The sequence below is a fragment of the Perognathus longimembris genome, chromosome 11, assembly GCF_023159225.1.
Source record: "Perognathus longimembris pacificus isolate PPM17 chromosome 11, ASM2315922v1, whole genome shotgun sequence".
Taxonomy (NCBI): Eukaryota; Metazoa; Chordata; class Mammalia; order Rodentia; family Heteromyidae; genus Perognathus; species Perognathus longimembris.
In genome coordinates, this window is record NC_063171.1 from 39,138,587 (window position 1) to 39,160,399 (window position 21,813).

At 54.5% G+C, this 21,813-nt stretch overlaps 1 protein-coding gene across 5 annotated transcripts; it reads left to right on the forward strand.

The window, feature by feature from the left end:
- Positions 1-3,564: 3,564 nt before the first annotated feature.
- Positions 3,565-13,462, forward strand: Nes (nestin). Of its 5 annotated transcripts, none has more exons than XM_048356928.1 (6): positions 3,565-4,477; positions 5,396-5,520; positions 7,332-7,405; positions 8,239-10,354; positions 10,433-13,137; positions 13,195-13,462. In XM_048356928.1, the coding sequence occupies exons 1-5, from the start codon at positions 3,695-3,697 to the stop codon at positions 13,047-13,049; spliced, it is 5,715 nt and encodes a 1,904-aa protein (XP_048212885.1). In that variant the 5' UTR covers positions 3,565-3,694; the 3' UTR covers positions 13,050-13,137; positions 13,195-13,462. The 5 variants fall into 5 exon arrangements, with proteins under 5 accessions (XP_048212885.1, XP_048212886.1, XP_048212887.1 ...); XM_048356929.1 differs by having other exon boundaries at positions 8,239-10,350; positions 10,429-13,137; XM_048356930.1 differs by having other exon boundaries at positions 8,239-10,287; positions 10,429-13,137.
- The last annotated feature ends 8,351 nt before the right edge of the window (positions 13,463-21,813 follow it).

The window sequence follows — 21,813 nt, forward strand, 5'->3', positions numbered from 1 at the left end:
GAGGAAGGTACAGACTGAGTCAGAATTCTTAGTTTAAGTTCTGTGTGGGGCCGGGAATATGGCCTAGTGGCAAGAGTGCTCACCTCGAATACATGAAGTCCTGGGTTCGATTCCTCAGCACCACATATATAGAAAAAAGCTGGAAGTGGAAGTGGCGCCGTGGCTCAAGAGGTAGAGTGCTAGCCTTGAGCAAAAAGAAGCCAGGGACAGTGCTCAGGCCCTGAGTCCACGCCCCAGGACTGGCAACAAAAACAAAACAAATAAAGTTCTGTGTGATTTTGGATAGATTATTTAGCCTCTCTGAACTGTTTCCTCAGGTAGATGATGATGATGATGATATTACCTGTATTGATGATATTACCTGTTACGTAAATCTTAGTGTTATGTTTTAGTGCTGGTCCTGGGGCTTGAACTTAGGGCCTGGGCACTGTCCCTGAGCTCTTTAGCTCAAGGCTAGTGCTCTACCACTTTGAGCCACAGCACCACTTCTGGTTTTCTGGTGGTTAATTGGAGACAAAAGTCTCATAACTTTTCCTGCCCAGGCTGACTTCAAACATGGATCCTCAGATCTCAGCCTCCTGAGTGGTTAGGATTGCAGGTGTGAACCACCAGCACCAGCGGCCCCCCACCTTTCCTTAGGCAATAGCAGCCCCTGGCGGCCATGTCCCACAGCCAGCCTCTGCAGCTTAGAGACCGGGTGAGTAAGGCAGAGGACAGAGATGGATTCCTCAAAGTTCCACCAGAACTCCAGTACTCGCGGTTTGAAGCCAGCCAGGGCAGGGAAGTCTGTGAGACTCTTATCTCCAATTAACCACCAAAAAGCCAGCAGTGGAGCTGAGACCTACATGACAGAGCGCTAGCCTTGGGCAGGAAAGCACAGAGACAGAGTTCAAGCCCTGAGTTTAAGCCCCAGGACTAGGGTGTGTGTGGACGGACACACACAGCCTCTCTGCCTGCCTGCCTGCCTGTCTGTTTGTCTGTCTGTCTCTCTCTCTCTCTCTCACACACACACATCAAAGCCATTCTCTGTGTGACAAGTGGGCAGAGGCACCTCGGGGAGCTGAGCAGTACCTGGGCTCTCCTCAGGACTGCGGAGCGTAAAGGCCCAAGCCCTGGCCTGCAGACAGGAGAGGCCCAAACCCTGGGCCTATGGACAGGAGAGCCTTGAGGCCTGCGGAGACAGAGGCCTGAGGAGAACAAGAGGCCTGCAGAGAGCAGAGAAGCCTGTGGAGAACAAGAGGCCTGCAGAGAGGGCTGCAGAAAAGAGAAGCCTGTGGAAAGGAAGAAAGGGAAAAAATTCACCCCCTCAGAGGCTGTAGCTGCTCCCAGCTCCGGGGTAGCCCAGGGTAAGCCAGTTGCAGACCGACTAATAAAACTCATTTGTCGGGGCTGAGGATATAGCCTAGTGGCAAGAGTGCCTGCCTCGGATACACGAGGCCCTAGGTTCGATTCCCCAGCACCACATATATAGAAAACGGCCAGAAGCGGCGCTGTGGCTCAAGTGGCAGAGTGCTAGCCTTGAGCGGAAAGAAGTCAGGGACAGTGCTCAGGCCCTGAGTCCAAGGCCCAGGACTGGCCAAAAAAAAAAAAAAAAAAAACTCATTTGTCATCCTTAACCATGCCTTGATGGATTTTTCTCACTCCCAGGTCATTACACTCTTCATGAGATATAGTATGAAACCTCTCCTCCTGCCATCTCTCTAATGCCTTCATATACTAAGTGTTCAATGAAACTTGTAACACCACATTGCCTTTATTAAGCAGAAACCCTTTCCCCAATAATCTCCTCTGTCTCTTTACCCCTGGGCCTCCTTCCCTAGCCTACTTCTCTTTTACTTTACACACACTAAATCCCACCCAGCTCAAGGACTGCCCCTCTCCAGAATGCCTTCCTGAAGCTTCCACCCTCAGAGAGTTCTCTGCTCCCTGACATATAGAAGCTTCAAAAAAATGTTTTGAAGATTAATTCAGGTTATGCAAGTAAGTTGTTAGGCAAGCACTCTACAAAGCAGCTACATCCCCAGCTCTTGGTTTTCTGAGATTAGGGTCTCACTACATAGCCCAAGCTGACCTCCAATGCCCCCTCCTCCTGCCACAGCCTCCAAAGAGTGCTGGGATTATAGGTAGGCAACACGATGCAGGGTTTAGAGCAAGATTTAGTGTGTCATAAAAGTGTAATAAGTTTGGAGCTTGACTCCTCCTCCCTCTCCCCCTCCCCCCCTCCCTTCCCCTTCCTCCTCCTCCTTTTCCTCCTCCTCCTCCTCCTCCTCCTCCTCCTCCTCCTCCTCCTCCTCCTCCTCCTTCTTCTTCTTCTTCTTCTTCTTCTTCTTCTTCTTCTTCTTCTTCTTCTTCTTCTTCTTCTTCCTCTTCTGTAGGTCATGGGGCTTGAACACAGGACCTAGGTGCTGACCCTGAGCTCTTTTGCTCAAGGTTAGAACGCTACCACTTTGAGCCACATCTCCACTTCTGGTTTTCTGGTAGTTCACTGGAGATAAGCGTCTCATGGACATTTCTGTCTGGGCTGGCTTTAAGTCATGATCCTCAGATCTCAGCCTCCAGAGTAGCTAGGTTTACAGGCTTGAACAGGCTCAGTTTGACTCATGGTAAGAGCTTGACTCTTAAAGATAGCCTCTCCCAGACTTGAATTGTCAACCAGCAGGGTGCGTCCTCTGCTCAAAAATTCCCCACAAATGACAGGATGTGGCGCCCTTTTCCAGAGAGCAGAATTCCTTACAGCGAGGATAGACTCTCAGTAGATGTGTTCAGGAATAGTAAGTGTGAAAGTTAAGTGGAGAAAACGTTCTCAAGCTTAGGACATCCCTTCCCGCCGTCCCTCTTTTTCCCCAATGGAGGCAGAATAGGGTGTTTGTATGGCTTGCATACTTGTCTCAGGAATCAGATGTTTGTCCTTCCCATTTCTGGGCGGCGTCTCACATTCTCTCTTTGCAAAACCCAGGACCCTGTCTATCCTCCCCACAGCAGCGCTTGAGAGTTCCACCCTCACAATATTTTATGGATGAGAGACTGTGCATGTGTGTGTGTGCGCGTGCGTGCGCGCGTTCATACAGCAGTAATGGAGATTGAATTCAAGGCCTGGGTAGCTAGCTCGAACCACGACTCCACTTTAGCTCTTGTGCTGGTTAACTGGAGATAAGAGTCTCATCATCTTTCCTCCCCAGGCTGGCTTCCAAGGGTGATGCTCGTATCTCAGCCTCCTGAGTCGTAGTTAGGATTACAGACGTGAGCCACCTGCGCCTGGCCAGAAACTGGGTCTTAATTCAGTAAGTGACAGCTCTCTTGGGGGTGCTGAGTAATGGTGACTCGCATCCCTTCAGAGGACCCAGTTCTGTGCCTCGTGGGGGGGGGAGGGGGAGGAAGAGGGCTGACCCTAACAGCCTCCTCCCTCAGAGAGCCGCCACCATCGGACAGGACTCCCCAGGGTCGGGCTGGTCTTGGGGGTTCCATCCTCAGGCATCCGGTGGGCAAGGAGGGGTTAAAGCGCGGGCCCCGCCCCAAGCCCGCCCTCCGGGGCTGGCGGGAGTACGAATAGCGGCGCCCGCGGAGCGGCTCTCACTCGCTGAGCTGCTCCCGCCCCCTCCGTGCCATTGTCCCCCGCAGGTCCCCAGAAGTTCCGCGAGCCGCTCCCGCGTCCCGGTGCGCGCGTGTTCCACGCTCGGTGCGGGGCAGGAACAGGATGGAGGGCTGCCTGGGGGAGGAATCGTTCCAGATGTGGGAGCTCAATCGACGCCTGGAGGCCTACCTGGGCCGGGTGAAGGCGCTGGAGGAGCAGAACGAGCTGCTGGGCGCGGAGCTCGCGGCTCTGCGCGCCCAGTCCGCCGAGGCGTCCTGGCGAGCCCGTGCCGACGACGAGCTGGCCGCGCTGCGGGGCCTGGTGGACCAGCGCTGGCGGGAGAAGCACGCGGCGGAGGTGGAGCGCGACAACCTGGCCGAGGAGCTGGAGGGCGTGGCGGGCCGGTGCCAGCAGGTGCGGCTGGCCCGGGAGCGGGTCGCCGAGGAGGCCGCCCGCCACCGACGTGCGCTGGAGACGGAGCAGTGCGCCCAGGGCTGGCTGGGCAGCCAGGCTGCGGAGCTGGAGCGCGAGCTGGAGGATCTGCGCGCCGCGCACGAGGAGGAGCGCGCCAGCCTCAACGCCCAGGCCGCCTGTGCCCCCCGCGGCCCCGCGCCGCCCCGCGGGCCCCCGGCCCGCGCCCCCGAGGTGGAGGAGCTGGCCAGGCGGCTGGGGGAGGCGTGGCGCGGGGCTGTGCGCGGCTACCAGGAGCGCGTGGCGCACATGGAGACGTCGCTGGGCCAGGCCCGCGAGCGGCTGGGCCACGCCGTGCAGGGCGCCCGGGAGGGTCGCCTGGAGCTACAGCAGCTCCGGGCGGAGCGCGGCGGCCTCCAGGAGCGCAGGGCGGCGTTGGAACAGAGGTTGGAGGGTCGTTGGCAGGAGCGGCTGCAGGCCACTGAAAAGTTCCAGGTGAGGAGGTCTCTGGTCTTGGTAACACCTAGTTCTGGGCCTCAGAGACCTTCTGGGAAAGGATGGAGCAAGGGTGCTGATTCAGGCAGTCATAGACTGCAGTCGAGGCTAGGGAAGCAGCCCACACTCTCGGGATGGCGCCCTCCTTCCAGGATGCGCACCCCCCCCCACCGTGTGTATCCGTAGCCTGATAGCCCCTCAGAAAGTGCCCAGCACTTCTTCCTTCAGCCCTGAGGACATAGCCACGTGAATGGCCAAGTCTCCATCAGCCCTCCTCCCCTCAGAAGAGCAAGGAACGCTGGATGAGTGGCCTCCAGCCCTCTCTCCCATAACATGGCTTCTCAGCTCCCTGGAGAACATTCCAGAGGCCTGGGGACAGCTGCTCCCTCTTACACTGCACAGATATGACCAACAGCTGAGAAAACAGCTTCTTGCCTGGGCCAGACAGTGGTCTAGCCATAGCCACCTCCCCACTCCTCTCAGAGGGAAGATTCCAGAATATGTAGGAAGTGGGGGGGAGGGGAGGGTGAGGAGCAGGAGGCAGGGATGGGATCCAGGACTGCAGGCTTCTTGATGGATCGTTTTTTTTCCTCTGCTTCCACTCGGCCCCCCCCCCCCCCACTTCTTCTCTGTAACTCATCTCCTCTCTCCTTCACATCTTGCTTCCTGTGGGAGCCAAACCAATTCCCAAGAACATGTGCTACCATTTAATCAGCATCCTCTGGGGTGGGAGCTGGCTCGGGAGAGGGGAGGGTGCCCCTCTCCATGCATCTGGGGGAACCCAGGGGGGGCTCCCTGGGTGGAGGTGGGGGAGACAGGGATCTGCTCTACAGAGAAGTGGGTCAGGGTGCTCAGCAGATCTAGGCAGTGCAGGCAGTATCTCAGTGCGCCATTGACTGTCTCTGGCTTGCTCCGCAGCTGGCGGTGGAGGCTCTGGAGCAGGAGAAGCAGGGCCTGCAGAGCCAGATTGCTCAGGTGTTGGAAGGTCGGCAGCAGCTGGCACACCTTAAGATGTCACTCAGCCTAGAGGTGGCTACATACAGGTATGGGCTGACGCAGGTTCACACATGCAGGGCAGAGACTCCTCAGCTGAAGGGAACTGGGGACCCAGCTTGGTTACCCCTGGGTTCTGTGACTATAAGCTGGTAACTTCCACACCTAGAACATGCCCTCCCCCAACCCATGTGTTTCCCCCACTTGGGTTCAGAACCAGACATTCTTGTGCCCAGGAGACCTTGAAAAAAAAAAAAAAAGGTGATCTTGCTGAGTGGGGAGAGGATGAGTGTGAAGGCAGGGAAATCTGTATTCAGACTCTCCTCCCCAGGGGCTAGTAATCCACAGTCTCTGTGTGAATCCACTGGTTAGCTTTGTTTAGGGCTAAGAGCTGGACTGGGTGACTTTCTGGTCCCCTTGTAGCCAAAGTATTGTGAGGTCTGATTCATCTCAAGCCCTGGTGCTTCAGGTCCAGCCCAGTTCGCTGGCCACCTTTCCCCATTGCCCCGGGAAAGGCTGAGGGAAGCTGCTGCTTCTCATTGGCATTATGACCTCTGAGGACATCTCTTTTGGGAAATTACACTAGCCAGCTAGTGATGCAGTGGTGGAGCCTGAAGAAGGGGCTTCATGACTTGTGAGGACTGTGGGACCCAGGCCTCAAGGCAAGGGCCAGTGCTGGACAAATTATTAGGGCCAGTTCTCCCCAGAATCTATTGGCAGGACAGGCAGAGATGGCCAGGCACCAGTGGCTCACACTTGTAGTCCTAGCTACTCAGGAGGCTGAGATCTGAGGATCACAGTTCAAAGCCAGCCTGGGCAGGAAAGTCCATGAAGTGGTGCTGTGGCTCAAAGTAGTAGAGTGCTAGCCTTGAGCAGAAAAGCTCTGGGACAGCACCCAGGCCTTGAGTTCAAGCTCCACAAACAAACAAACAAACAAAAAAAAGAAAAGATAGAGATGCTGGGACTGGAGGGGAGGCAGGCTCCCCCCACTCCCCAATCCCAGGGAAGTTCAGTGAATAACTAGCCAGGGTGGGGAAGAGAGAGGCTCTCTCCCCACAGAGGACAGAGCGTAGAGGGCAGGGTGCTGCCAGGGGAGGACGGAAGTAAGAATACAGCAGTGCCAGCCAACCTCAGAGGTCATAACAAGTCACCAGGGGAGTGGAGCAGATCATCGGAATAGCTTGTTAAATTGACTGGTTTTCTTCGTCCAATCAGCTCCACAGGGTAGGCATTCGGACCCAAAGCTCTCTATACTCTAAAGGGGCTTTGAGATCCCCAAATGAACGAGGGCTTTGACCCCAGTATAAACACTGAGAGGAAGGGTCTGCACAGGCCCTGAGGAATGTAACTAGAGTTTTGAGGCATGAAAAGGATTTGCAGAGAGGGGGCTGAATTCATTTGCTTTTGTCTGTCACCAGCTCTGAGGCCCAGGGGAAGAGGGGGGGGCTCCATCCCATGGGAACTGCCTGAGAATTCCCACTTCCTCTGAGAAGCCCCCTCCTCCGACCCTCCAGATGGCAGTGTGGACAAAGGCAGCTATTAGCATAAGAATTGGCCCCCCACCCCGAGGATGAAGTCATTGGCCTGGGATGGGGGGGGGGGAGGAGACTAGTCTGAGTGATCTTTGGGTGTGCGGTGGCACTGTCTGACTGTGTGGGAATCTGTTTGTGTGCCTGTCTGGGAGGTCCTCTGTGTGTGTGACTTGGTTTGATGTCTGTGGGTATATGTACCCGTGTGACTTCACCCCCACATGGGGCAAATTTTGTGGAATAAGGGTCCATATGAAGAGGGGATCCGTGGTGCAGGGGTACAATCTGAGACAGGGCAGAAGGCTGACCCAGCTTTGCTTCCCAACCTCCAGGACTCTGCTGGAGGCGGAGAACGAAAGGCTGCAGGCACCAGGCAGTGGTTCCAAGACTTCCCTTGGCTTCCAGGGTAAGAGGAAGGGTTAACTTTACTTTCTTTGTTCTTTTTTTGGGGGGGTGGTCCGGGAGGTCTGCATTTTTTTTTTTTTTTTTTTTTTTTTGCAGAGGGTATGGGGGGGTGTCGGTCCTTAAACTCAGGGCCTGGGCCCTTAAACTCAGGGCTGGGCGCTGTCCCTGAGCTCTTGCTCAAGGCTAGCACTCCAGCACTTTCACCACCCACTTCAGTCTGGTGGTTAATTGGAGATAAGAATCTCACAGACTTTCCTGCCTGGGCTGGCTTTGAACTGCAATCCTCAGATCTCAGTCTCCCAAGTAGCTAGGATTATAGGCATGAGCAATCAGCACCCAGCTTTCTTTGTTTTCCTTACCAGGGACAGACTTTCCTTGACACATACCAACCTAAGTCTCCCCCCTCCCCCGCCCCCCCCACCCCATTTGTGCATGTTCTGGTACTGGGGCTGAACTCAGGGCCAGGGCATTCTCCCTTAGTTTATTTGCTCAAAGTTTGTGTTGTACCACTTCAACCACAGTTCCCCTTCCAGCTTTTTGGTGGTTATTTGGAGATAAGAATCTCACAAACTTTCCCACCCAGACTAGCTTTGAACCATCATCTTCAGATCTCAGCCTCCGGAGTAAGCTAGAATTAAAGGTGTGAGCCACTGGCACTGGCTCCAACCTATAACTCTCAACTCCTTTGCCCCAACCTCACTGAGCATGCTCTCAGCCTAGCCGGTGTCCTGTGCTAGGAGCAGCATCCTGGTGCACTCTTACCAGTGGCAAGGACTGCCCTGTGGCTCCCCAAAGGACCAAAACATACTGACACTGTTTCTTCCCCCTTTCTAGACCCCAAGCTGGAGCTGCGTTTCCCTGGGACCCCTGAGGGCCGGCGTCTGGGACCTTTGCTCCCTGTCCTCAGCCCAACTCCTCTCCCCTCACCCTTGCCCAATACCCTTGAGACACCTGTGCCAGCCTTTCTGAAGAGCCAGGAATTCCTTCAGACCCATACTCCTACTCCCACTCTAGCCAGCACCCCCATCCCAACCACACCTAAAGCTCCCTGTCCTGCTACCTGTACAGAGATCAGAGCCCAGGATGCCCCCCTCTCCCTGCTCCAGCCACAGGATGGGAGGCAACAGGCTCCAGAGTCCCTGTGGGCTGAAGCCAAGGCAGCGTTCCCTGGCAGCATCCTCCCAGGACCAGAGGAGCCTGGAGGCCAGCAGCAAGAGGCCAGTGCAGGCCAGTCCCTTGAGGATCAGGCCTCCTCAGTCCCACTCCTCAGTTCTGAGTGCCCCAAATTAGAGGTTAACGATGGAGAACCCAGTGGGACTAAAGTATCTAGTATATTCCAAGAAGGTAAAGGGCAAGTCTGGGGGCTGGTAGAGAAAGGAGTAGACATAGAGTTCAAAGCAGTGAGTAGTTTACAGCCGGAAACACAGCAAGAGGAAGGAGTCTTGGATATGAAGGAAATTCAGGACTCCCACAGTCTCTTTGAAAAAGAAACTGTGAAGGTTCTCCAAGAGAAGATTCAAGAGGCAGCAATGTCTGTGGAAAACCAGAGCCACAAGACACTAGAGGAAGGGAATCCTGGGTATCTAAGGTCTTTAGAAGAAGAGAACTTAGAAACAATTAAAAGTACAGAAAAAGAAAATCAGGAGTTACTAAAGTCTTTAGAAGGAAAGGCTATGGAGGCAGAGAGACCTCTAGATAAGGAGGTTCCTGAACTACCTAAGTTTGTAGGAAAAGAGGACACACAAACATTGCAGTCCTTAGGAAAGGAGAACCAAGAACTAATGATGTCTCCTAAAGACAGCATAGAGACAGTTTTATCTCTAGGAAAGGAAAACCAGGAATTAGTAAGATCTCTAGAAGAGGAGAACTTAGAGTTATTGAGAGCTCTTGAAAAAGAGAGCCAGCAATCACTGAGACCTCAAGAAACAGAGGGCCAGGAGACATGGAGATCTATAGCAAAAGAGAATCAGGAGTGCCTGACACCTCTTGAAGATGAGAATCAGGAGATCTTTAGACCTCTGGAGGAAGAGAATCAGGAGCCACTGAAGTCACAAGAAGAGGAGGACCAGGAGATTGTGAGACCTCCAGAAAAAGAGAATCAAGAGCCATCGAGGTCACTAGAAGAGGACCAGAGACCTCTAGAACAAGAAAATCAAGAGCCATTGAGGTCTGTAGAAGAGGACCAGAGACCTCTAGAAAAAGAAGAACAAGAGCCATTGAGGTCTGTAGAAGAGGACCAGAGACCTCTAGAACAAGAAAATCAAGAGCTATTGAGGTCTGTAGAAGAAGAGGACCAGAGACCTCTAGAAAAAGAAAATCAAGAGCCATTGAGGTCTGTAGAAGAAGAGGACCAGAGACCTCTAGAAAAAGAAAATCAAGAGCCATTGAGGTCTGTAGAAGAAGAGGACCAGAGACCTCTAGAAAAAGAAAATCAAGAGCCATTGAGGTCTGTAGAAGAAGAGGACCAGAGACCTCTAGAAAAAGAAAATCAAGAGCCATTGAGGTCTGTAGAAGAAGAGGACCAGAGACCTCTAGAAAAAGAAAATCAAGAGCCATTGAGGTCTGTAGAAGAAGAGGACCAAAGGTCTGTCAGCCCTTTAGAAAAGGAGAACCTGGAGGCTCTGAGCTCTCCAGAAGAAGACCAGATAATTGTGAGCTCTCTAGAAAAAGAGAACCAGGAGTCATCAGAGTCTCTAGAAGAGGACCAGAGGATTGTGAGCTCTTTAGAAATAGAGAATCTGGAGCCACTGAAACCTTCAGAAGAAGAGGACCAGGAGAAGAGGAGTTCTCTTGAACAAGAGAATCAGGAGCCTCTAGAAGAAGAAGTGGACCAGGAGATGAGGAGTTCTCTTGAACAAGAGAACCAGGAGCCTCTAGATGAAGAAGAAGAGGACCAGGAGATGAGGAGTTCTCTTGAACAAGAGAACCAGGAGCCTGAAGAAGAAGAAGAAGAAGAAGAAGAAGAAGAAGAAGAAGAAGAAGAAGAAGAACAACAACAACAACAACAACAACAACAACAGCAACAAGAGCAAGAAATATTAAGATCTCTAAAACAAGATATTCAACATCCATTGAGTGCTCTAGGAGAAGACCAGATGACATTTAGACCACCAGAAAAGGCAAATCCAGAGCCACTGAAATCTTTTGGGAAAGAACAGGAGATAGATTGGTCTTTTGAAAAAGAGAATGAAGAGTTATTCAAGTCGCTGAAGGAAGAGAGTGTAGAAGTTGTGAGATCTTTTGAAACAGAGAACCTAGAACCACTGAAGTCTGCCAGAGACGAGGACCTGGAAATATTAAAATCTCTAGAAACCCAAGAGCCCCTGGGGGATCTAGAAGAAATTAATAAGGAGACAACGAAAGCTCTAGAAAAGGACATTCAAGATCCCCTGGGGTCTGTGGATGAAAACCAAGAGACACTGAGACCCTCAGAAAAGGAGAATCAGAAACCAATGAGCTCTCTGGAGGAGCAGAACCTAGAGACTCTGACATCTCCAGAAGAGGCAGAGGAAGAAAGCCAAATGGATCTGGGAGAGGAAGAGAGTCTGGAGATGGGTGAGAAGCAACAGTCACTCAGGTCTCTGGAAGAGGTGCAACAGGAGCTGCCTCAGTCTCCAAATCAGCCCAGGTGGGAGGATATGGAGATGGAGGACCAAACCCTTGCTCAGGCACTCCCGGCTGAGAAGGCTGGAATGGGACATGAAGATGAGGTAGAACTGGACCTGAGGGAACAGGATAGGAAAGTGGAGGCTGCACCACAGGGACAGCCACAGCTAAACATCATGGGGGAGAGCTGGGCTTCTGTGAGTTCAGAGCCCAAAGAGCAGAGGGTCCCAGCAGAAGGAGCTAATGGGATGGGAGGCAGTGAGGGCCTCCAAGACGGTGAAGGTCAACCACAGCATGTGGGGATTTCCCAGGGAAAACCAGAAGTAATAGAGCTTCGAGTGGAAGCTGATGTACCCATAGAGAGTAACCAGGTCTCTCTAGAGGTGACCTTGGAATCAGAGACAGTCCAGGGTGAGGCTGTGGGAGGAGCTGAGGTGGGACTGGAGCAGGAGGTCCCTGAGGTTGGGCTGGAGGACCCAGAGCACTTGCCTAGAGAGGAGGTGAGGCAGCCACTTATGGGAGAGGAAAGTTTGGAGACACAGAGTGCTCAGGGCCTAGAAGAGCCCAGAAAGGACCTAGAGAGGGCAGATGATCTGGAGGTAGCAGCCACTGAACTGCCTAGGACAAGCGGAGACCCCCTGGAGCTTCCCAGGGGCTGGGAGGAGCCAGTGCCTGCAGGCCCTTGGGGAGCAGATGCTCCTCCCCTCAGGTCCCCAGGGACAGAGGCAGATGAGGGTACACAGCCAGGGCTGGTTCTCCCCAGTCCCGGGCCTTCTGAATACTGGCCACCCAGTCCAATCCCAGAAGATGCTCCAGAGCCCCAGCTCCAGACTGAGAGGGGCCAAGAGGCTACTTGGGGGGAAGAAGGCAGGGCTGAAGCTCTGGGAAAAGAGGAGGGGACCCCAGAGGAGTTTGGTCTTAGGGACGTCCCTAAAGAGGGTCTCCAAGAAGAGGAGGAGGAGGAAGAGAGCAGAGAAGAGAGCGAGGCTGATGAGCTGGGGGAAACCCTTCCAGACTCCACACCTCTGGGTCTCTACCTCAGCTCCCCAGCCTCCCCTCGCTGGGGCTTGGCTGGAGAGCAGAGGCCCGGCCCTCAGGGGGAGGCTGGGGAGGAAAGCTGGGACTCAGATGTCCTAGCCTCCAAGGGCTTGGCAGCTCCGCTCTCAGAAGAGGAGGAGGGTGGGGAGGACCCAGAGGAGGAAGAGGAGCCAGGCCCTGACTCTGACCTGTCAGAGGAATTTGAGGACCTAAGGACTGAGGCTTCTCATCTTCCAGGGATCCTCAGGGAGGTGGCAGACTCTCTGAGCCAGGTACCCCAACTTCTGGAGCCTGCAGGCTGGGATCAGGATGGGGAGTCTGATGGGTTTGCGGATGAAGAAGAAAGTGGGGAGGAAGGAGAGGAAGAAGAAGAGGAGAGGACAGAGCCAGGGTCCGAGGGAGAGGAAGAAGAAAAGGAGAGGACAAAGCCAGGCTCCAGACCGTGGGAGCAAGGCTCCTCTGTCAGCAGCCTCCAGGCTCTGGGTAGTTCTCAAGGAGGGGACCTCCTGGAGCCTGAGGCAGTGGATGTCAGTGTCCCCTGGGATGGTGGCTTGAGGGGCACTGTGGCTGATGCTCCTGTGACTGCCCCAGAGATGGAGTCCCAGGACAGTGCTGAGTCTTCTGCTTCCGAGGAGGAGGCTGATTCTGTTCCCTTGGAAAGGAAGGATCAAGTCTCTGGTCCTTTGGAGATGTCCAGAGAGGTGGAGGACATGGGCTCCGGGCAAGAGGACATCTTTGGTGTTAATGGTCAGGGACCCAGCTTCGAGGAGTCAGAACACGTGAATGGAATGGTGATGAATGGACTGGAGCGGTCCAAGGAAGTGGGACCCGGGACTCAGGGGACCCTGGATGGGGACCAAGAGCTCCCCTTACAGGAAGAGGAGGGGGAAGTTCAGAAGTCACCATGGGTAGGGACTCCAGTACACCTGGCCCCAGGCAGGTACCTGAGATTTGCTCCAAGGGAAGTAGAGGGAGATTCCTGGTCTTCAGGAGAAGACTAGGGAAAGCTGCTCAGTCAGACAGGACATGGTGGGGCCCACCCCCACAGCCCTGCCTGCTCAAGGGCAGCACTCCTAACTGAGGATGTTTTGATCTGTGGTTTCTGTCTAAGAAAGAAGCCTGGCTGGCTAAGCTAAAACAGAATGACACACCAGCCATGTCCACAGTTAGAGGCTCAGGCCTTGCCAGGGAGACATACTGCTCACACCATCCCAAAGGCTTAAGTCAGATGAACCCCTGTAGTACTAGATCCCCTTTCCTCTGTATCCCATCAGCTGGAAAAGGCTCCAAAGGGAGGCACTGCAGCCCTGGGTGGGAGGGGAGCCCCCCCCAGCTCTGCCCCTGCAGGGGTGTGACCTGGTCAAGTGTGCCTGTGACCTGGCTGGCCCCTCCCTGCTTTAATAAAGTTGGGCCTCTACCTGCAATGTCTGGACTCTTCCTTCCCTGACTCAAAGGGTTCCCAGTGTTGAGGAGCAATGAGGATCCTGGGAGGGGAAGCCAGAGAAACTGGCATGGAAGAGAGACTCATTCTGAAGGGCCTCCGGGGGGAGAGAAAGGTAGACTCCAGCTGCCCACAGCAGCTTGGGAGCCAGGCCAGTGACCTTCTAGCAGGCTGGTCATCTCTGCTCACAGCACTGATTACAGAGATTAGATCCTGGGTGATCCCCACCCTCGTGTGTCCTCTTCAATGGCCCCTCAGTGCCGCCAACATAATAATCCCCCTTGTTCCCGAATCCAAACAGTTGTCTGGGTCCTGATGACTGCGGGGGGGGGGGGGGGGGCAGAGTGGAGGAGGGAGGAGGGAAGCCTGCTTCCGCTCTTGACTCTTTGGCCCCAGGTCAGCTTTCAGCCTCTCTGAGCGGCAGTCACACATGAGGGAGGCTGGGCTTGGTGATTTGGTGGGGGAGGGGCGGGGGGAGCTCCTGAAGGCAGGAGGGGAGCAGGGGGAAGGCTGGGAGAAGCCTCTGAGTTCTTCAACTTAGATCTTCAGTGGGACTTAAGTTTCCCCCTCACAGGCTGAAGATGAGGAAAGAGAAGAGGGGGCAGAGGGGTGGGGTGAGGCCTAGGGAGGGGGCTGTGTTCTGGATTGTGCTGACGGTGGGGGTTGGGCCCGGGGTGCCCCCAGCCTCTGCATCTCCTGGGACATCCCCACGGATTGAATTCTCTGGGTCCCTGTGTCGGGAAGGGAGGGACAGGGTGGCAGGGTTCCTGGCTTAAGCGGGACCAAAGGCGTTGAAGTCAGGATGCCCAAATAGAAATACTTCCAAATATCTGGGGTGGGGGTGGGAGAGGATCTCACCTCTGGGAGCAGGCTCTTCCTGTCCTTCAGCTCAAGGCTGAAGACTTAGGGAAGAAGAAAAGCTGAAATCTCAGCCTGAGATTCCCCCCCCAACAACCTCCCATCCTAGGCGTATGGTGACCAAATTGTCCACCAGGCCCCCCCTCCCAGTCCTCTCATCTCTGTCTCTCTGTCTCTCTCTGATTTAGACTGTCCTGGCAGAGACCTTGGTTTATACACACCCCTTCCCTCAGGGTACAGGGCCTGTCTTTCTTACCCCACCCTCCTGGCACCCCAAGCGTCCACTCTCTCCTTCCTGTACCCACTGCTAACAAGGTCCTGTCTGATTCTGCCAGGCTACCAGGCCAAGCAAGACTCGCTCCCTTCCCCTCTAATGGGACAGAGGCGCCCTATGCTTGATCCTTCCAGGCTCTGGGGCACACCCATTTTAGGGGAATATCAAAGACAGAGGCTGAGCCATGAAATACTTCCTTGTACCCCATGTCCCGCCTGGCCCCCCCTCCCCCGCCTAGGGCCTGTGCTCCTTTGCAGAGTTATCTAAACCATTGTTGCTAATAATCACCAACAAGGAGGGCTATAAGTTAGCCGAAGTAAGGACTTTATCCTAAAGGTAAAAATCATGGGAAGTTTGGTATGTTTGGAAGTAGTAATCAGTTAATGCAGCAAGAGAAATGAGAGTTAGACAGTGACAAGGGACCTTCCTGGTTGTGAGAATATAAATGATTTTGGGCTTGTTTTCCATGCTGGTGTTGGGTGTGAACTCAAGGCCTGGGCACACTGTCCCTTAACGTTTTTGCTCAAGGTGGGCACTCTAAGGACTTTAGCCACAGCTCCACTTTTAGCCTTTTGTTGGTTAGTGGGAAATAAGAGTCTCACAGAAGCTGGGCACTGGTGGCTCATACCTGTAATCCTAGCAACTCAGGAGGCTGAGATCTGAGGATTGCAATTCAAAGCCAGCCTGGGCAGAAAAGTCCATGAGACTCTTATAAACTACTCAGAAAAAGCTGGAAGTGGCACTATGACTCAAGTGGTAAAGTGCTAGCCTTGAACACAAAGAGGCTGAGGGACAGTACCCAGGCCCCAAGTTCAAGCCACAGAACTGGCAAAAAAAAACATAAAAAAACAAATAAACAACAACAACAACAAAACAACCAGAGATTCTCACAGATTTTCCTGCCTGAAAATTGGCTTCAAACTGTGATCTTCAGATCTCAGCCTCCTAAGTAGCTAGGATTACAGGCATAAGCCATCAATACTCAGCTGTTCTTTTTTTATTGGATTTTTTAAATTTAATTTTATTGTCAAGGTGATGTACAGAGGGGTTACAGTTATATACGTATGGTAGTGAGTACATTTCTTGTCATACTTGTTACCCCATCCCTCATTTTACTCCTACCCCATTACTCCTACCCCAGCTGTTCTTTTTGTTTGTTTATTAGTTTGCCAGGCCTGGGGCTTGAACTCAGGGCTTGAGCACTGTCCCTGGCTTCTTTTTGCTCAAGGCAAACACTGTACCACTCTACCACAGGGCCCCTTCCGGCTTTTTCTATATATGTGGTACTGAGGAATTGAACCCAGGGCTTCATGTATACAAGGCGAGCACTTTACCACTAGGCCATATCCCCAGCCCCTAGCTGTTCTTTTTTTTTTTTTTAACAGCTGTTTATTGAGCACCTACTATGCCTCATGCATAGTGAAGGGCTTGAGCTATGGGAGTGCAGAGCAGGGGACCTGCCCTGCCTTGGGCTGGAGGAGTTTGGGAGGGGGCAGTCAGGACAAGCAGCTCTGAGGACCTGAAGGATGAGCAGGAGTGGCCAGTGCAGGAAGGCAGATGGAAGAGGAGGGGGAAGGAAAAGCCAGCATGTGCAAGATCCTGAGGCCAGAGTAGAGATGGTGGGCATTTGAAGAACAGAGAGAAAGCTATGTGGCTGGAGGGTGAGAATAAGGAAGGAAGTTCCCAAAGGAAACTGAAGGAGGGTCAAGGATAACAAACAGAGGCCTCCTCACCTGGAAGCCGGGGAGCCAGGAAATGTATACATGCTTCCTAAGAGAAATAGAAACTCTTAGAGGGGAGCTGGGGGAAGGCTGCCCAGAGGCCAGGACAAGGAAGTAGTGGGATGGAGTAGGGATGGAGAGGAGATGTGGGAGGGAAGGAGGTTTCAGGATTGGTGAGCCACTGTGAAATACGCGGAATGGCATAGGGCAACAGAGATTCCCAGGGTATTTAGCCTGGATATCTGGGACACGGCCGTGCCATTTTCTTTTTGTCAGTCGTGGGGCTTGAACTTGGCCTGGTCACTGTCCCTGAGCTCTTTGGCTCAAAGCTGGAGTTCTACCACTTGAGCCACAGCACCACTTCTGGTTTTCTGGTGCTTAATTGGCGATAAAGTCTCACAGACTTTCCTTCCCAGGCTGGCTTTGAACCATCATCCTTTGATCTCAGCCTCCTGAATAGCTAGGATGACAGGTGTGAGCCCCCTGCGGCTCTGCCATTTTCTGAGGTGAAGAAGCAGGAAATCGTAACTTGCAGGAGCAACTTGCCTGGAGCAAGGGCCACAGAGACCTGGGGCTCAAGAGAGAGGACCCGACTGGAAATAAGAGTTGGGGGGGGGGGGCGGGCATAGGCCTAGTGAGCTGCCAGAGGGAGCAGGGAGAATGACACCCCAGCAGTCTCCAGGGACTCTCAACTGAGAGGCCACCCAGAAGTGCCAAGGATCTGGAGAAGAGGCCAAAGGGGAGGAGGACCTGAGGACTGTGGGGGTCCCAAAAACATCCATCAATGTAGAACTTGGGGAAAATAAAGATTTGTGTTCCCCTCATTGCCCAAGAGTACCTGACCAGAGCTGGAGAGAATGGGGGGGAGGGGTGTCAGGAAACACATGCACAGATGAATGAATGAATGAATGAATGACCAGACCACCAGACACACTTGTGAGGGTGGAGTCCCTAGGGGAGGGACAGCGAGGAAGCAAAAGGGACAGCAAACCTCCTCTCCTCCCCCAACCCCCCCCCCAACAAACACAGCAGGAGAACAAGTGGGAGGTTATTCTGGGGCCTCCTCTGAGTAAATATAGCCTCAGCGTGGGGCGGGGGCAGGGTGGGGGGCCGGAGGTGGCTTCCTCGGGTTGTTTGGGGCTTTTCCTTATAAGGCTGTGCGAGCTGAGGCGCCTGGGACTGGTGAGGTCAGGGGCCGAGGCTCCACTCAGCCGGGTCTGATGCTGTCCCTGCTGTTGCCAGAGTCTCAGAGGAAATCAAAGCTAGGATTTGGGTTCCAGCCAAGGGCACTCGGAGTGTGGCTTCCCAAAGAGCTCCCTCCGCCTTCCTGTTTATGGCCAAAGGGAAGAGGGCATGCTACCAGGGACCCGGCAGAGGGTGACCCTCAGCCCCTCACTTCCTGGAGGGCCTTGGTCTTCTCTCTGTACCATCAGGGTTAGACTGGCTCATTCTGAGGCTGTCCGGCTGTCACCAGGGCTCTAACCACTCTCGGTAGCAGAATCTGCTCCTTTTGCTCCGCCTTTGGGTCAATGAATCAGGGTTTACTCACTGCCTGCAAAGAAAGGCCCTAGTGGCCGCCCCCCCCATCCTCACGCCCCCACCCCCAGCCCTTCCTCGGGGGAACAAGCTGCTGCCAGTTGACCCTGTGGTGTCACAGCTGCTGTCAGCAATGCCACCCTCCTCGGGCAGGGATGGAAGAATGTGATTTAATTTCAGATGGAATGTGCCCTTTGGGAGAGGAGGGAGTGGAAACCAAGCCCAACCCGAGCCTAGGCAACCTGAGAAGCCGCCTGGGCTTCCAGAGAGGCCCCTGGGTCTCTGCTGGACCCCTCCCCTCTCCCTTTAGGTGAGGATGGTGGGATGGTTGTTAAACTTAAGGGTCTTCCTGAAGAAAGAACCCAGAGACCCATTCCTGAGCCCACAGACCCACCTTGGAAAGACAAGCAGCCAGACCCCCTGGGGTTGGAAGGGGGTGGCTTGCCTCAGGGCAGCCAGGGGACCCAGTGGCCTGGGGGTGAGGGGTGTTGTATTATGGGGGGGCGGGGAATGCACCAGCACTGTTAAAGGTGACAAATGAGTTTTATTAGTCAGTTTGCAACTGCCTTGCCCCAGGCTACCCCAGATCTAGGAGCAGTTGCAGCCTCCAGGGGGTGAGTTTCTTTCCTTTCTTCCTTTCCACAGGCTTCTCCTGTTCTCCACAAGCCTCTGTTCTTCATAGGCCTCTCCCCTCTCTGAGGGACTCCACTTTCCACATGGCTCTCCATGGGCCTCTGCTCTGCTCCACTCTCTGCATCTGCTCTGGCTTCGACAGGCACCAGGCTTTGGACTTTCCCACAGGCCTCAGGCTCCGGACTCCTCAGCAGGCCTCAGAGAAGACTCTGCTCTGCTCTGTTCATCTCTGTCCCCTCTCCTCAGGCCTCTGGCTCTGCAAGCCTCTCCTCCCTTCTGGCCCAGAGCTAGGCTACTCCAGCCTCCATTCTCTGCAGGCCCAGACACGGGCCTCCTCCATCCTCAGGCCTGGGGCAGGCCTTTCCTCACCACAGGCCCGGGCTCGGCCTCTCCTGTCTGCAGGCTGGCGCTCCCCTCAGGCCTGAGGGGAACCTGGGCACTGCTCAGCTCTATGAGGCACCTCCTCGAGCCTTGCTTGCTCCCTGAGCCTCTTCCTCTTTTCCCCTGGAAATCCCACCCTCTTATATCCTCTGGCTGCCTGTAGTCTGGGGATGGTGGTTCTGGTCCCATCAACATACTGGGGTGGGATCCCCTTTTACGCTCTGCAGTGGGGCCTGGCAATAACAACATGGGGCCAGGCCTCCCGCCCATCCCCCCCCAGGTTATTACAGGGGGACCTGGAGGGTCCATGGAGTCTGCTTCGGGAAGCAGAGGAAGTGGCTCTCCTGTTTCCTCTCATGATCCTGGGGTCCCCACCTATCTCTCTGTTCCCCTCACCTAGTAGGTCTCTCTCCCAGTCTTTCTAATGCAGTATCCCTGAGGTCAGGAGAGCTGGTCTTCCCTCCAACACCTTAGCCTCTTCCTCCCAACCCCATCCCCGAGTGGGGCCAAGTCGGGCCCTGCTGCCCAAAGGAGTTGCAGTGTCAATGTCCCCTTGTCTTCTTGTTGGTCTCCCCCCCCCCTTTGTATCAGTACTGGGCCTTGAACTCAGAGCCTGAACACTGTCTCTTAGCTTTTCCTTTCAAGGCAAGCACCTGAGCACTCTACCACTCAAGCCACAGCTCCAGTGAGGACTTTTGGTTGGTTATTTGGAGATGAGTCTCACAGACTTCCCTGCCTGTGCACTATGGTCCTCAGATCTCAGCCTCCCGAGTCCCGAGGATTACGGGTGTGCCCAGCTTCTCACCGCTGTTCTTGATACTGTACAGGGAAGGGAACACCCCCAGGTCCCCGAGTCTCCGATCCTGGAGACTTCCTCTGCCTCAGCCTTCTCTCCTTTTCACCACAGATTCCCCTCCTTGGCCTCGTCCTCCCCTCTCCCCAGCACTCAGCTGTGGATCCAGAAATAAACTAAGGCAGGTGCCAAGAGGCCTCTGTCGAGGAACCCCCCTTCTGCAGCTGCGGACTCAGCTGCTGACAAGCCAAGCCAGAGCCCCTGGGCCCCAGGAAAGGGGGCCTCCCAGGGAGCTTTCCGCTGGCTCTGAGTCCCTCCTAGGTCCTCCTATCCTCCCTCTCCCGAGTAAGGAGAGACACCCTTCACTATCAGCCTCACTCGCCACCCAGGGCCCTAGCTCTCCCTCCTGTCTCTCTGCTCCTCTCTGCTTTCCACCTACTTCTCCTCCTATCGGGCCCCTTCCCAACTCCTAAGTCCCTTGATCTCTCCGGGGTTACTTCCAGCTTGAGGCACCTCATTTGCTAGGGAGTTATGTCAGAGAGAACTTCTGTGAGTTTTGTTGGGGACACTGAGGCAGCAATGTCTCTGTCACTTGCCAGAGACATTATGAGTCTTCACACGCCACTTGGCATCTATAGAACATGGGTCGGGGGGCTGCGAGCTGCCCCCTCCTCCTTAAATATTCCACTCCCAAGTGGTCAACAGCCTTCCTTCTGCTAACTATCCTCTAAACACTGAGGAAGAACCTTCCGGATAAACAGCAGCGCAGGTCCACCCACTCAGAGGATGAATTAAGCCCACATGTCAGTGAGGTTAATTTTCTCCATTCTCCTCCTTCTTCCCAGCCTGCTTCTCTCTCTTCTCTTCCTCAATTTTTCCTCCTGCTCTCTTCCCACATCTTTCAGTTCTTTCTGGTTAGGAAGGCCTAAGGGAAAACCAGACTTCAAGGGGAGGGACCTCCAGTCTGGGGAAGAGAGGAACTCTTGTATGGCTGGAGGACAGGGCGCTGGGGTCCTCACTTGGGCAGGAATCTGACTGCAGCCCACCCCCCCGCCCCGAGAAAGCCCCCTACCCATGAGGGCCTGACAGGCTAAGCAGTTTTGGACGTCTTTGGGCGCTGCTGTGTCATGACAGGCAGCCAGGACAATGGGGTCCTTTCTCTCCCTGTGCAGGAGACAGGCCCACAGACAGGGCCTGCAGGCGGAGACAAAGGCCCCAGTGAGGTCAGGCCTCGCTGTGGGCAGCAGCAATGAGGAGTGGGGAAGGGGGAGAGGGCATGCATCCATGCATCTGAGCAGCCTAGAGGGAAGTGGGGACCTGGTGGGAGTCTCTGGAAGGCAATCACCGGGAGGTTCCAGGCCCCTGGACATTGCTGAGGCTCCCACCTCATACCCAGGCTGCTCTTCTCTCTCCACAAACACCCCCGCACCTCCATCCATCCTAGAATAGGATACTGCAGGGGATCCCACTCCAGACATGTAAAAAGACTGAGAGCTGAACCTCACATCCAAGGCCTGGTCAGAGAGGACTCACCGTCAGATCTGTGCTGTGCCCTAGAGGCTCCCCTACCCCAACTCCCCAGAGAGATGTGGTTGACTCCATGAGGGTCTGAGCCACGGTCCTCAGGGCCAGGGTGGGTCTCTCTCTCTGTCTCTCTGCCTCTGTCTCTGTCTCTCTGTCTGTCTATCTATCTGTCTGTCTGTCTCTCTCCGTCTCTCCTCTCTCAGCCCCCCCCCCCCACTTCACATACACACACAGACATAGCATGTACCCTGCGCCAGGGCTTGGATTCTGCAGGTGCTGCTGAGTCATCCCGGGACCAGATCCCCTTTCCCCAGGAAGCCCAACAAAGCCAGGAGAAGGCTTCCGTTCCTGGCCCTGCCCGAGGAGCCCAACAGGTGTGAGGAGATTCTAATTTCAGCTCCTGCCTCCCCCCACCCCACCCCTTCCAGCTGCCTTTGAGAATCTTTCCACCACAGATCAGAGAACTTGAGCCCCACCTGAGGTAGCCTTGACCAGGGGGCTGGATCACTACCAGGGTTTCTAGGAAGCGTAGCGTTCTCTTTGAACTGCAGGAAGACTGCAAAGACAGACACGACCCCCTCTCCAGTCTTCTCTTCAGGCCCCA

Coding starts and splice junctions, on each gene's coding strand:
- Nes (XM_048356928.1), top strand. CDS start 3,695: ATGGAGGGCTGCCTGGGGGAGGAATCGTTCCAGATGTGGGAGCTCAAT. Junction 5,521..7,331: donor CTAGAGGTGGCTACATACAG/GTATGGGCTGAC, acceptor CCCAACCTCCAG/GACTCTGCTGGAGGCGGAGA. Junction 10,355..10,432: donor GAGCCTGAAGAAGAAGAAGA/AGAAGAAGAAGA, acceptor ACAGCAACAAGA/GCAAGAAATATTAAGATCTC.